Source organism: Rhincodon typus, chromosome 31 (assembly GCF_021869965.1).
Source record: "Rhincodon typus isolate 14 chromosome 31, sRhiTyp1.1, whole genome shotgun sequence".
In the NCBI taxonomy this organism is placed as follows: Eukaryota; Metazoa; Chordata; class Chondrichthyes; order Orectolobiformes; family Rhincodontidae; genus Rhincodon; species Rhincodon typus.
In genome coordinates this window covers 2,456,620-2,469,980 of record NC_063362.1, presented here as the reverse complement: position 1 = coordinate 2,469,980, position 13,361 = coordinate 2,456,620, and the positions used below count along the sequence as shown (strand labels likewise).

Genomic DNA, 13,361 nt, shown 5'->3' with positions numbered 1-13,361 from the left:
GTGGTTAGACATTAATTTCTCTATGGGGAGGTGGTGACACAGTAGTAATGTCACTGAACTAGTAATGCAGAAAAACCTCTGCAGGCAAGGGTTCAGATCCACTGCAGCAACTGGTGGAATTTAAAAACAATTCATTATTCAAGATAAATATGAGTTTGAATTCTCAGTAAGGGCAAGCATGAAATTATCATTGAATATCATGAAAACCCATTTAGTTCACTAATGTTCTTTATGGGAAGGAAATTTGCTACCCTTACTGAATTCGAGTTTAGATGTCACTCCAACCCACAGCAATATGGCTAATCCTTAACTGGTCTCAAAGGGCAATAAATTAAACTCAACAATTGCCAGCTGTGCCAGCAATGCCTATATCCCATTAAAGACAAAAGTAAAAATAAATAACTAAAATTTGAATGAAACGTTACTTTCCAGTGTAAACATGGAAATATAAACTTTTAGCAAAACTAAATATATTAATTTCAAAGTGAAATATTCAGTGATTCAATCCTAAAGGCATAATCATTCCTCCTCATTATCAAAATCTTTGAACTGTGAAGGGAATTACCACCTCCCATCATGTAAATATATTAGATGGCTTGCAAAAGATTATGTCAGGCATGAAGTTTATGAAACTTATCTGCCTATGTGAATATGATCAAAGTGGTTCCACGACAATCTCCAAGCTTTGGTGTTTCAATTTCCATCATTCCACAAAAACAATAACTATGAAACAGTTGGCAATGCATTCTTTAATACAAGGTGACAACATCAATATTCAGATTACACAGACTGACACTCTACTTCTCTATATACATATTCTACGCATTATCGTGGTGACCATATTTTACTAGGTAGGTAGTTCATGAAGAAAAGAGTAATGATTTGATTGGCCAACTGCTATGGTTCTCCCAGAGATAGTAGGAACTGCAGATGCTGGAGTCAGAGACAACACAATGTGGAGCTGGAGGTACACAGCAGGCCAGGCAGCATCAGAGGAGCAGGAAAGTTGATGTTTCGGTTTGGGACCCTTCTTCAGAAAATCTGGTTCTCTGTTGTGATCTTTTTTGTTATATGATGCATATCGTATACCTTAAAAAATTCTATGTTGTTGAAAAAACTCAATCTTGATTTGTTTGTTAATAATTTTGAGACTGCAACTATATAAGACTGTAAATGACCCAAAATAGGCAGGGAGAAGAGCCCTTGGCTGCATATGGTGCTAATTGCTAATTAATGAACAACTAAATATCCAACAAATTGTTAGCAACTTTTGAACATTATTCCCAAATAAACTAAGATTCTAATGATATGCTGTTCCAATAAATACAAATATAAATATAAAACAAAAATAGAATTTAGTCTCTCAAAATTACTGCCAGGTTACGTGTCATCCAGAATGCTTTGTGCCTTTTTCGTCGATTCTTCTGTCAGGAGTATTAACTAGTTGTGCCGTGGGTACTATTGGTATTTAAATGGGTGCTTTCTCTAAGACTTAGTGGAGTCTGAGAGTGCCAGAGATTCTCTTGAATGCAGAGGGCTGTTAACTCTGGTGGATGGCAGTTAACTCTGGGGCTTTGTCCAACTGCCCCCTTCTTTTTATAGCCTTGATGATATATCAATTTCCTACAATAGCATTGGTCCTATGTTGTCAAAACCATGAGATTTAAATTTAATTGGTTTTTGGTATCTAAGCGCCTGGTTTAAATTGATTGGCTAAATTCAAAAACTTAGTGTCTTGGCCTGTTAATGGCACAGCCTTTTGGTACAGTTGTTTCAATTCGGGTACGCTCTGTGTACTTGCGTACTTTCAAGCTGCTGCTCACAGACATCCATTTTAAATCTTTAAGCATAGAAAACACATAATCTTTTAAAGGGACCACGCAACCTTTTCCCCCCTGGCATTTTACAAATACTACGTTCTAACATCCTGCCTCCTAATCCACAAGTACTCTACCCAACTTCACAACAAATGGCATAGCAAGTCATTTAGTTGTACCAATCACTACAAAGTCTCAAAGAAATGAAACCCAGCAGATCACCTGGCATCGACGTAGGCACCAGAAAAGACAAAAACAGAAACAGCCCTGTTGACCCTGCAAAGTCCTCCTCACTAACATCTGGGGGCTAGTGCTAACATTGGGAGAGTTGTCTCACAGACTAGTCGAGCAACACCCTGACATAGTCATCGTCATAGAATCATACCTTGCAGATAATGTCCCAGACACCACCATCACCATCCCTGGATATGTCCTGTCCCACTATCAGGACAGACCCAGTAGGGGTGGCAGCACAGTGGTATACTGTGGGAGGGAGTGCCCTGGGAGTCCTCAACATTGACTCCAGACCCGATGAAGTCTCATGGCTTCGGGTTAAACATGGGCAAGGAAACCTCCTGTTGATTACCACATACCATCCTCCCTCAGCTGATGAATCAGTACTCTTCCATGAGCAACACTTAAAGGATTGAGGATGACAAGGGCACAAAATGTACTCTGCGTGGGGGATTTCAATGTCCACCACCAACAGTGGCTAGACAGCAGTGCTACAGATTGAGCTAGTTAGGTCCTGAAAGGACTTAGCTGCTAGACTGGGTCTGCAGCAGGTGGTGATGGAACCAGCAAGAGGGAAAAACATACTTGACCTCATCTTCACCAATCTGCCAGCTGCAGATGCATCTGTCCATGACAGTATCAGTAAGAACAATCACTGCACAGTCCATGTGGAGACAAAGTCCCACCTTCACATTGAGAACAACCTCCATCGTGTTGTGTGGCACTATCACCGTGCTAAATGGGACAGGCTTTGAACAGATCTAGCAACTCAAGACTGGGCATCTATGAGGCGCTGTGGGTCATCAACAGCAGCAGAACTGTGCTCCAGCACAATGTGTAACATCATAGCCTGGCATATCCCCCACTCAACCATTACTAACAAGCCAGGGGTTCCACCCAGGTTCAATGGAGAGTGCAGAAGGGCATGCCAAGAGCAGCCCCAGGGATACCTGAAGATGAGGTGTCAACCTGGTGAAGGCACCAAACAGCATAAGGAACAAGAGATAGACAGAGCTAAGTGATCCCACAACCAACAGATCAGATCTAAGCTCTGCAGTCCTGCTACATCCAGTCATGAATGCTGGTGGACAATTAAATAACTCAGTGGAGGAGGAGGGTCGACAAATATACCCATCCTCAATGATGGAAGAGCCCAGTACATCAGTGCAAAAGATAAGGCTGAAGCTTTCTTAGCAATCTTCAGCCAGAAGTGCTAAGTGGATGATCCATCTTGGCCTCCTCATGTAGCCATCAGCATTACAGATACTAGTCTTCAGCCAATTCGATTCACTCCATGTGATAGCAAGAAATGGTTGGAGACACTGGATACTGCAAAGGCTACGGGCTCTGACAACATTCCAGCAATAGTACTGAAGACTTGTGCTCGAGAACTTGCTGCTCCCATAGCCAAGCTCTTCCAGTACAGTTACAATACTGGTATCTATCTGACAATGTGGAAAATTGCCCAAGTATGTCCTGTACATAAAAAGGAGGACAAATCCAACCTGGCCAATTATCGCCCTATCAATCAGTTTACTCTCGATCATCAGTAAAGTGATGGAAGGTGTCAGTAACAGTGCTATCAAGCAGCACCTGCTCAGCAATAACCTGCTCAGTGACACCCAGTTTGGGTTCCGCCAGGGCCACTCAGCTCCTGACCTCATTACAGCCTTGGTTCAAACATGGACAAAAGAGCTGAATTCCAGAGGTGAGGTGAGAGTGACAGCCCTTGATATCAAGACTGCATTCGACCAAGTTTGGCATCAAGGAGCCCCAGCAAAACTGGAATTAATGGGTATCTGCAGGCAAACTCTCCACTGGTTGGAGTCATACCTGACACATAGGAAGATGGTCGTGGCATTTGACATCAATCATCTCAGTTCCAGGACATCTCTGCAAGAGTTCATCAGAGTAGTATCTTAGGCCCAACCATCTTCAGCTGCTTCAATGACATTCCCTCCATTATAAGGTCAGAAGTGGGAATGTTCACACAATGATTGCATAATGTTTAGTACCATTTGTGACTCCTCAGACACTGAAGCAGTATGTTTCCAAATGCAATAAGATCTGGATAATAACTAAGTTTGGGCTGACAAGTGGCAAGCAACATTCACACCACACAAATGCCAGGCTATGACCAACAGCAATGAGAGACAATCTTGCCATTCAATGGTGTTACCATCACTGAATCCCCCACTATCAACATCCTGGGGTTATCATTGACGAAAACCTCAAATGAACTCTCCACATAAACGTAGTGGCTACAGGAGCGGGCCAGAAGCTGGGAATACTGCAGCGAGTGACTCACCTCTTGACTCCCCCAAAGCCTGTCCACCGTCTACAAGGTGCAAGTCAGGACTGTGATGGAATACTCCCCATTTGCCTGGATGGGTGCAGCGCCAACAATACTCGAGAAGCTTGACACCATCCAGGACAAAGCAGCCGGATTGACTGGCACTGCTTCCATATGTAGCCACTCCCTCCACCACCAACGCTCAGTTGCGGCAATGTGTACTACCTATAAGATGCACTGCAAAAATTCAAAGATCCTCAGACTGCACTTCGCAAACCCAAGACCAGTTCCACCTAGAAGGACAAGGGCAGCACATACATGGGAAAACCACCACCTTCAAGTGTCCCTCCAAGCCACTCACCATCCTGATGTGGAAACATATCGCCGTTCCTTCACTGTCACTGGGTCAAAGTCTTGGAATTCCCTCCCTAAGGGCATTGCAGGTCAACCCACAGCAGAAGGACTGCAGCAATTCAAGAAGGTAGCTCACCACCACCTTCAAGGGCAACTAGGGATGGGCAATAAATGCTGGCCCAGCCAGTGACACCCATTTCCCACAAAATGAATGAATAAAATTCTCAATTTTCAATTTCCATCATCTGATTTTAATCACGTATCTAAAATTGTTGCATCAATCATTTACCCACAGGTTGAGGCAAGATCAGGAAACTAATAAACAAAATTTTCTGAATTAAAATTGCCATTTCATCAAAAGAGATAAATTTGTAACAGCAAGGACTGAAAGTCTTTTCCTCCCTGCTCCTCCTCATCATATTGAAAACAGTGCCTGGTGAAAAAAAACAAATCAGAGAAACAACCAGTGACCAAGAACTCAAGACAATCTATATATTTTGCATTGGCTAAGGATATCAGTCACCAATTGAACAACTGTGGTCTCAGTTCAAAATTTAATCACTCCAGGATTCTAATAACTTTTTCTTCCTGCCTGTGTGTGACAGTTCTTTTTAAAACCCTGTACCTGTGTTGGTGTCTGTGTATATGTGTGTTTAATGTCATGGTTTACGTTTATGTCTATCAGACCATTCTTCTATTTTTTACTTCCTTGCATACTTATCCAGCTTCTCCTTTAAATGCATCTTTACTATTCATTTCAAGTTCTCCATGTAGGCACCCAGGGTCCAACATTCTAACCATTACATTATTCCCATGTTTCTCCTGATTATTGGTTAGTATGTTATATTTATGACTTTCAGTTTTGGATTCACCCAGAAATATAAACATCTACAGGACATTTTCAGAAATAGAGGAGGGCTGTCCTCAGAGAATTACTATAGAAAGTAGCCACATGCATGAACTTTACTGAAACCACATGACTAAGAATCTAATCACAAGGATTCTTTTGCTAATAGGTTCTGTAAAGATTTGAAATAAATAACACATCTTAAGAAATAGAATTAAGTTGAGTTAGATAAAAAGCTACACAGGATCAATCATTTAATTTTGTTCAGTTAACCCTCAGGCATATACTCAGCCAAAATCACAAATGGACCCTGATCTATATTCATATGAAATCAGAATTCATGATTATTTATATCATAAATACACAAAGTATATTTTTAGCTGTTACTATTACCTAGTGTTAAAATAACTGAATAATTACAATTAGTCATAAAGCCTCTGTGATAATAAATAATTACACTGTATCATTATCGATAAACAAGCATATATGCATGATGCCAGATATTGAAATACAAAATGGCAGGAAAAATAATAGAATCCTGACAGTGCGGCAAGAGGCCATTTGATCCATTGAGTCTGCACCAACCTTCTGAAGAGCATCCCACCAAGACCCAGACCCTATCTCTGTAACACATCATGTCTAAACCACCTAGCCTGCACATCCCTGGACACTGTGGGGCAATTTACCACAGCCAATCCACCTAATCTGCACTTCTTTGGACTGTGGGAGGAAACCGGAGCACCCGGAAGAAATCCACGCAGACACGGGGAGAACATGAAAACTCCACACAGACAGTCACGGAAGGCTAGAATCGAACTCGGGTCCCTGGCGCTGTGGGTTTGGGAATGATTTCTAGCATGAGACCATGTAGTATTCACAAAGGTTGGATTTTAAGAAAACACAGAAAAATGTATTTTAGAAATATATTACAAACAACATTGAGTTCATTCAGACATCTAAACAATCTGACTTAACAGGGAAGTAAAATGAAAATTTACGTTATTATCTGAAAAATAGACTAAGGCATCTATAGCTAACTGTTTAACATGACAAACTATCAGAAGACCATGTTCTAAATATAAATATTTGGTAATATGGATATCCATGTTCATAGACGTCTGTTAGAATTTTTTTGTCTGAATCTGAACAGCTGAAAGAGCAATGATGCAGTAAAGTGTCAGAATCCCTCAGTGAGATGTTCTAATTACTGCCATTGATCATTCCCAACCTCACAACATGCCTTGTGCAAATGAGCTGCCTGATTGCAAGATGTTGCAAATAATGCAATACCCTTTTATTTCAGGGCAAACAATTTTGCTCTGGCTGTCATGCTATTATCAAATATCTAAAGTATTATAATCTCCATACTAAAAGTGAACATTTGGCTGTCCAAAATAAATTCTTAGGATTATATCCAGTGGATGCACAGTACTATTTCTATTGCTGACCTATTGAACTGTATTAAGAACACTGTAAACCTCATGGAAGTGACAATAGGCTTCCAGGTGCAGGGTGGAAAGGCAGAGGGTGGAAAGGCATCTAGGGTGAATTTTAAAAAGGAGGAACGGACTTTGCAAAGTTCAGCTCCTTTTTTTTATGCAGAAAGCTGCTAGTAAGATGGAATGTGACCCATAATATACTGGGAATCGCTTCCAGAAAATACCATGATCCTATGCAATGAAAACAGGATATTCAGTCAACCAAAATGAAATGGACTAATTATAAATGGTCAGAATCAAGAAATGCAAATTTTAGACAGATAAATCAGAAACTCCTGGGACCTATTCAAATAAAAGTGGATTTTAAATGTTTTTGTTGCTCTAAAGTAATAGCCTACCTAGAAAAATGTCTAAATTTCAAGTCAAGTCAAAATTTAGGCAACTGCACATTGAGTATACATGCAAAGGACTGGCATGCCTGGATTTCCACAGGTTTTCACTGGAATAGATTATGGACATCATGCACTTGTATAGCCACACCCAGATGAAAGGAAGTTCTGGTACGTCCAAAGATTTATGGTTAAAGTCTGATGAAAGGAACATTATGAAAAAGAAGGCAAAACTAGAACCCAGTCAAACAATTGTAATCAACAGGTCCTAGATTCTTTTGAAAAAGACCTTGGCTATTTACCCTATCTTTGCCCATCATGATTTTATAAACTTCCATAAAGTCACCCCTCAGCCTCTGACACTCTAGGGAAAATAGCCCCAGCCTATTCAGCCTCTCCCTATAGCCCAAAACCCTCCAACCCTGGCATCTTCCTTGTAAATCTCTTCTGAATCCTTTCAAGTTTCACAACATCTTTCCCACAGTGGGGGACCAGAAATGAATGCAGTATTCCAAAACTGAACACAGTTCGGTGGACCAGCTCATCTGCCAGGACCTCAGTCTCTGTCCGCAAAGTGAGGTGTCAATTTCACATATGCCAAAGGTGCCAGGATATCTGGTGAGTACTTCCAGGTATAGCAAGATGGAGGGAGAATCAAGCTAGCATCAGATGAGAGCAGAACCACAGAGATGTCGTATTTTGTTTGAGATCAAGTTGGGACAGTTGTGCAAGAAAACAAGTTAGGCCTCATGGAGAGAAACTCAGCAAAAATTACACTTTGCCAAATATGGTAAGATTCAGCCCATGGGTTCTAATTGAAAGGAAAATGCAATGAAATGGAATACATGTTGAAATGACAGAGATACTGTCATGAGATTTCATGTCAAACATGAGAAAAAATCTCACTCTTTCATATGCAGACATCCACATCAACACGCATATCTTCTTCCCAATTCATAAAATATGATTCACCCAGATCACTTAAAGGATTACAGAAAATGTTCAGTACCTTATTTTTTGAATTTTCACATCCTTTTCCTGATGTAGTATCTCAAGCTCCTTCAGCTTTCTCTGGCGTTTTCCGACCTGCACCCTCTCAGAATTGCTTAGCCCTTTTACATTAGTAGTATCATTTTCTTCCCTTAAAACAAAACAACAAATAGCAATGTTCTTAATTCAAAACAAAACAATCTCTTACAGTTTTCTCAACAACTTTCTCAGTTTGCAAATGTATTTTACAAACCGCTTACAGTGCTTTTTGGTGCCCTTAATAGAATAAAAATGTCCCCTGACATTCTAAAGGAACAAAAGGGGAAATCATGCCAGATAAATTTGTTAGAATCCTTTGAGGAGGTAGCAAATAGGATAGATAAAAAGTACCCAATCAATGTAATATATTTGGATTTCCAAGGGTGTTCGATAAGGTAATGCACATAAGGCTACTTACTGAGATAAGAGCTCTTGGAGTTGGCACTAGCATATTAGCATGGGCAGGGAATTGGATAACTAATAGAAGACAGAATTGGGAAATAGCAGAAATTGCCAGGATTGGTAACTTGTAACTAGTGGTGTGCCACAAGGATCATTGCTGGAGCCACAGTTATTCATAATATACATTAATGACTTGGATGCTGGTAGTGAATGAGCTAGAGCCAAGTTTGCAGATGACAAAAAAATAGTTGGGAAAGCAAGTTGGGAGAATGACGAAAAGAGTCTACTAGGTTAGATGAATGGGTAAAAACTTGGCAGATAAAATATAATGTGAGAAAATGTGAGGTTATGTGCTTTGGCAGCAAGAATCAAAGAGTTGAACTAATCGCTTTTCACTATATCTTTCTAGATATATGTGATAATAAATAATTAATACATACTTTTTATTCAAATGGGGATAAAGTCCAGGAAGCTGCAGTGCAGAGGGATTTGGCAGTCCTCATGCATGAATTACATTAAGCTAGCATCCAATTTCAGCAGGTAACAGGATAGGCAAATGAAATGTTTGCCTTAATTTCAAAGGGAATGGAGTGTAAAATAGGAGGCATTGCTGAAACTATACAAGACATCAGCCAGACTACAGCTGAAATACTGTGAACAGATTTGGTTCCTTATCCAGAAGATAAGCTGCCATTGAAGGCAGTCCAGAAATGGTTCACTTGTTTGATCCTGGGTATGGAGGGATTTTCACATGACGAGAGGTTGAGTAGTTTGGGCTTGAACTCATTGGAGTTTAGAAGAATGAGAAGACACCTTGCTGGATAATATAAGATTCTTAGGGGGCTTGACAAGTTAGATGTGGAGGGGTTATTTCCCTTTGCGAAGGAGTCTAGGACCAGAGGGCATAATCTCAGAGTAGGGGTTGCCCATTTAGGACAGAGAAAACGGGGAATTTATTCTCTCAAACAGTCGTCAATCTGTGGAATTCTTTACTTCAGAGGACTGTTAAGGCTGGGTCGTTAAACAAATTCAAGGCTGAGGTGGACAATTTTTAAATCAGAAGGAGGATCAAGAGTTATTTGAATAAAGTGGTAGGTGGAATTGAGGTTTATCAAATCTGCCATGAACTCATTGAATGGCAGAGCAGATTCAATGGGCTAAGTGGCCTACTTTAGTTCCTACATATTATGGTCTGATAGGAGTTAGGAGATGGGTAGGCTATTCAGCCCTTTGGGTTTGCGGTACCATTCATGGCATGGTGGCTCAGTGGTTAGCACTGCTGCCTCACAGCACCAGGAACCTGGATTTGATTCTACCCTCAGGAGATTGTCTGTGTGGTGTTTGTAAGTTCTCCCCGTGTCTGCATGGGTTTCTGCTGGGTGTTCCAGTTTCCTTCCACTGTCAAAGATGTGCAGGTGAGGTGGATTGGCCATGGGAGATTCAGGATTACAGAGAAAGGGTAGGGGGATGGGTCTGGGTGGACTGCTCTTCGGAGGGTTGGTGTGGACTAGTTGGGCCGAATAGCCTATTTACACACTGTATGGATGCTGTTCTATGATTCATTAAAATCATGGTTAATCTAGTTGTGAGCTCAAATCTTCTTTCAAGGGAGCTCTATAAAACAGAATTATGACACTGAGAAAGTGCAGGAAGTGTGTTCAGCTGCAGCTCCTGTTTGACCACATGGAGTGGCTGCAGCTATGGACGGACTCCTAAACAGCATCCATGATGCTAAGGACATTCTGGATAATACATTTAGCGAGCTGGTTCACATCACAAGTAAGGGCTACACAGGCCGAAAAGCGTTGGGTGACTATCAGGAAGACTAGTAACCAAGACAGGGAGTGCAGAGGTTCCCTTTCGTTATCCCCCTTTCAAACATATACTGTGCTGGGAGGCATGACCTCTCAGAGGAAAGCAGCAACAGCAAGTTGGTGGCATCATGGTTCAGTGCTGCACAGCAGGGGAGGAAAGAGACTGGGAGAGGTTTAGTGATACAGGACTTGGTTGTAAAGGGAACTGACAAGTGGTCCTGTAGCAGTAAGCGAGACTCTGGAATGGTATGTTGCTTCCCTGGTTCCAGGGTAAGGGATATCTCAGAGTGGCTGCAAAGCATTGTGAAGGGGAGGAGGTGCCAATAACATGGGTAAAAAAAGAAATGAGGTCCTGCAACATGAATTTAGAGAGATGGTAGTAGATTAAACAGGAAGATGACTAAAGCTGTAATCTCCAGATTATTTTCACAGCCATGCATTACAGGAATAGAAAGACAGCTCAGCTGAAAACGTGGCTAAAGGGATGGTGTAGGAGGGAGGGCTTTAGATTTCTGGATAATTGGGATAGCTTCTGGAGTAGGTGGGACCTGTGCAAGTTGGATAGGTTCCACTTGAATTAGAATGGGGCCAAATCCTCGATGGGAGGGTTGCTTGGGCTGTTGGGGAAGTTTTAAATAATTTGGCAGGGGGTTGGGGCACAGAGTAGTTGTAAAATTGAGAGCAAGGTTCAATCAGATATAGAAGGAATGCTAAAACAGTCCAGTAGGTGGAGAACAATGGGCATAATAAGTAACATGGAGGATCCAGAAAGTCAAATTGCATCTATTTTAATGCAAAGAGCTTGATTGGTAAAACGGATGAACTTAGAGCATTGATTATTAAATAAATACTATTGCAATCACTTAGACTCGAAGGAAGGAGATGACTAGCAGCTCAACATTCCAGGGTATATAAGTTTAAGTAAAATAGGGGGAAATGCAAGAAAAGTGGGGGCATTGGATTATCAATAAATGAATCCATCACTGCAGTAATTAGGGAGGATATCCTAGGAGGGTCTTCAAATGAGGCTATCTGGGTAGAGATTAGAAATAAAAACAGGCTGATTACTTTGTTGGGATTATACTACAGGCCTCCCAAAAGTCAGTGGGAGATAGCAGAGCAGATATACCGGCAAATCACAGAAAGGTATGAGAGAAATGGGGTTATAGTTGTTGGGGATTTCAATTTTGCCAACATTAACTGCGATTGCCTTAATGTGAAAGGATTAGACGAGTAGAATTTTTAAAGTGCATCCAAGAGTGCTTTTTGTGCCAGTATGAGTTCTACTAGGACCTCATCCTAGGGAATGAAGCTAGTCATGTAGTTGAAGTTTCAGTGGGCAAGAAGTTTTAAGGATAATAACCATAACTCTAAGTTTCAAAGTCAATGTGGAAATGGATAAAAATAGTGCAGAAGTTAAGTGTCTAGTATCATTAGACAGGATCTGGCAAACAGACTGGGAGCAGCTCTTGCAGATAAGTCCAAATTTGGAAAGTGGGAATCTTTTAAGTACAGTGAGAATTCAGGGCCAGTGTGTTCCTCTAAAGAGTGAAGGGCAAGGGCAGCAAGTCCAGGGAACCTTAGATGAGATGGGATATTGAGAGATAGATAAAGAAAAACAAGGAAGCATATGTCAGGCACAGAGCATTAAAAACAGGGGAGGCCCTTCAAAAGTAGAGTGTAAGGGGTTGTTTAAAAAGGAAGTTAGGAGGACAAAGAGAGAGGTCACAAAATATCTTTGGCAGATAGGATTATGGAAAACCCCAAGGCATTTGATAATTATTTTGAGAGTAAGAGAATGACTAGTCTTCCCATAATTAGATTCCTCAAAAGTGACCTTATAGAGGTTTATAAAATCATGAGGGGCATGGATAGGGTGAATAGCCAAGGTCTTTTTCCTAGGGTGGGGAGTCCAAACCTAGAGGACATATGCTTAAGGAGAGAGGGGAAAGATTCTCCAAAGGATCTGAGGTGTAACTTTTTCACAGAGGGTGGTGCGTGACTGGAAAGAGCTGCCAGAGGAAGTAGAGGAAGCATCTCGATGAGTATATGAATAGGAAAGGTTGGGCGTGTTATGGACCAAATGCTGTCAAATGGGATGTCTGGTTGGTGCGGATGAGTTGGACCGAAGGGTCTGTTACCCATGCTGTATCACTCTATGACTATATGACCAGAGAAACAATAGGACTTAATAGGGACCAAAGGGGCAATTTGTGCGAAGATTAAGGATGTGGGTGAGATCTTAAATAAATACTTCTCATCTGTATTCACAGAGGAGAAAGACTTTGTAGCCGAGGATTTCAGCTGAGATGGTGAGTTACTAGAACATGTTAAGATTAATAAGGAGGAGGTATTAGATGTTCTAGTGGCCATAAAGGTGCATAAATCTCCACAGCCTGATGAAATGTATCCCAGGCTGCTACAGGAGGCAAGGGAGGAGATTGCTGGGGCCCTGGCCAAGATATTTAATACCTCACTGGCCACAGATGAAGAGCCAGGTTACTGAAGGATAGTTAATGTGGTTCCTTTGTTCAAGAAGGGCAGCACAAATAGGCCAGGTAATTACAGAGCAGTTAATCTGACATTAGTGATTGGGAAATTATTGGAAAAGTTTCTGAAGAACAGGATTAATCAACAATTGGAAAGGCAGGGATTGATCAGGGATTGTCAGCATAGATTTGTTAGAGGAAGATTCTGTTTGATTAATTTAATCTTTTTCAAAAGGTGACTTCATATATTGATG

At 41.1% G+C, this 13,361-nt stretch overlaps 1 protein-coding gene across 1 annotated transcript in view; it reads right to left on the bottom strand.

Moving 5' to 3' along the window:
• Positions 1-13,361, bottom strand: part of cfap74 (cilia and flagella associated protein 74) — a 170,049-nt gene that overhangs the window by 144,554 nt on the left and 12,134 nt on the right. Inside the window, exon 4 of the mRNA XM_048615184.1 lies at positions 8,383-8,514. Coding sequence (XP_048471141.1) covers positions 8,383-8,514 — 132 coding nt within the window. The remainder of the gene's footprint in view (positions 1-8,382; positions 8,515-13,361) is intronic.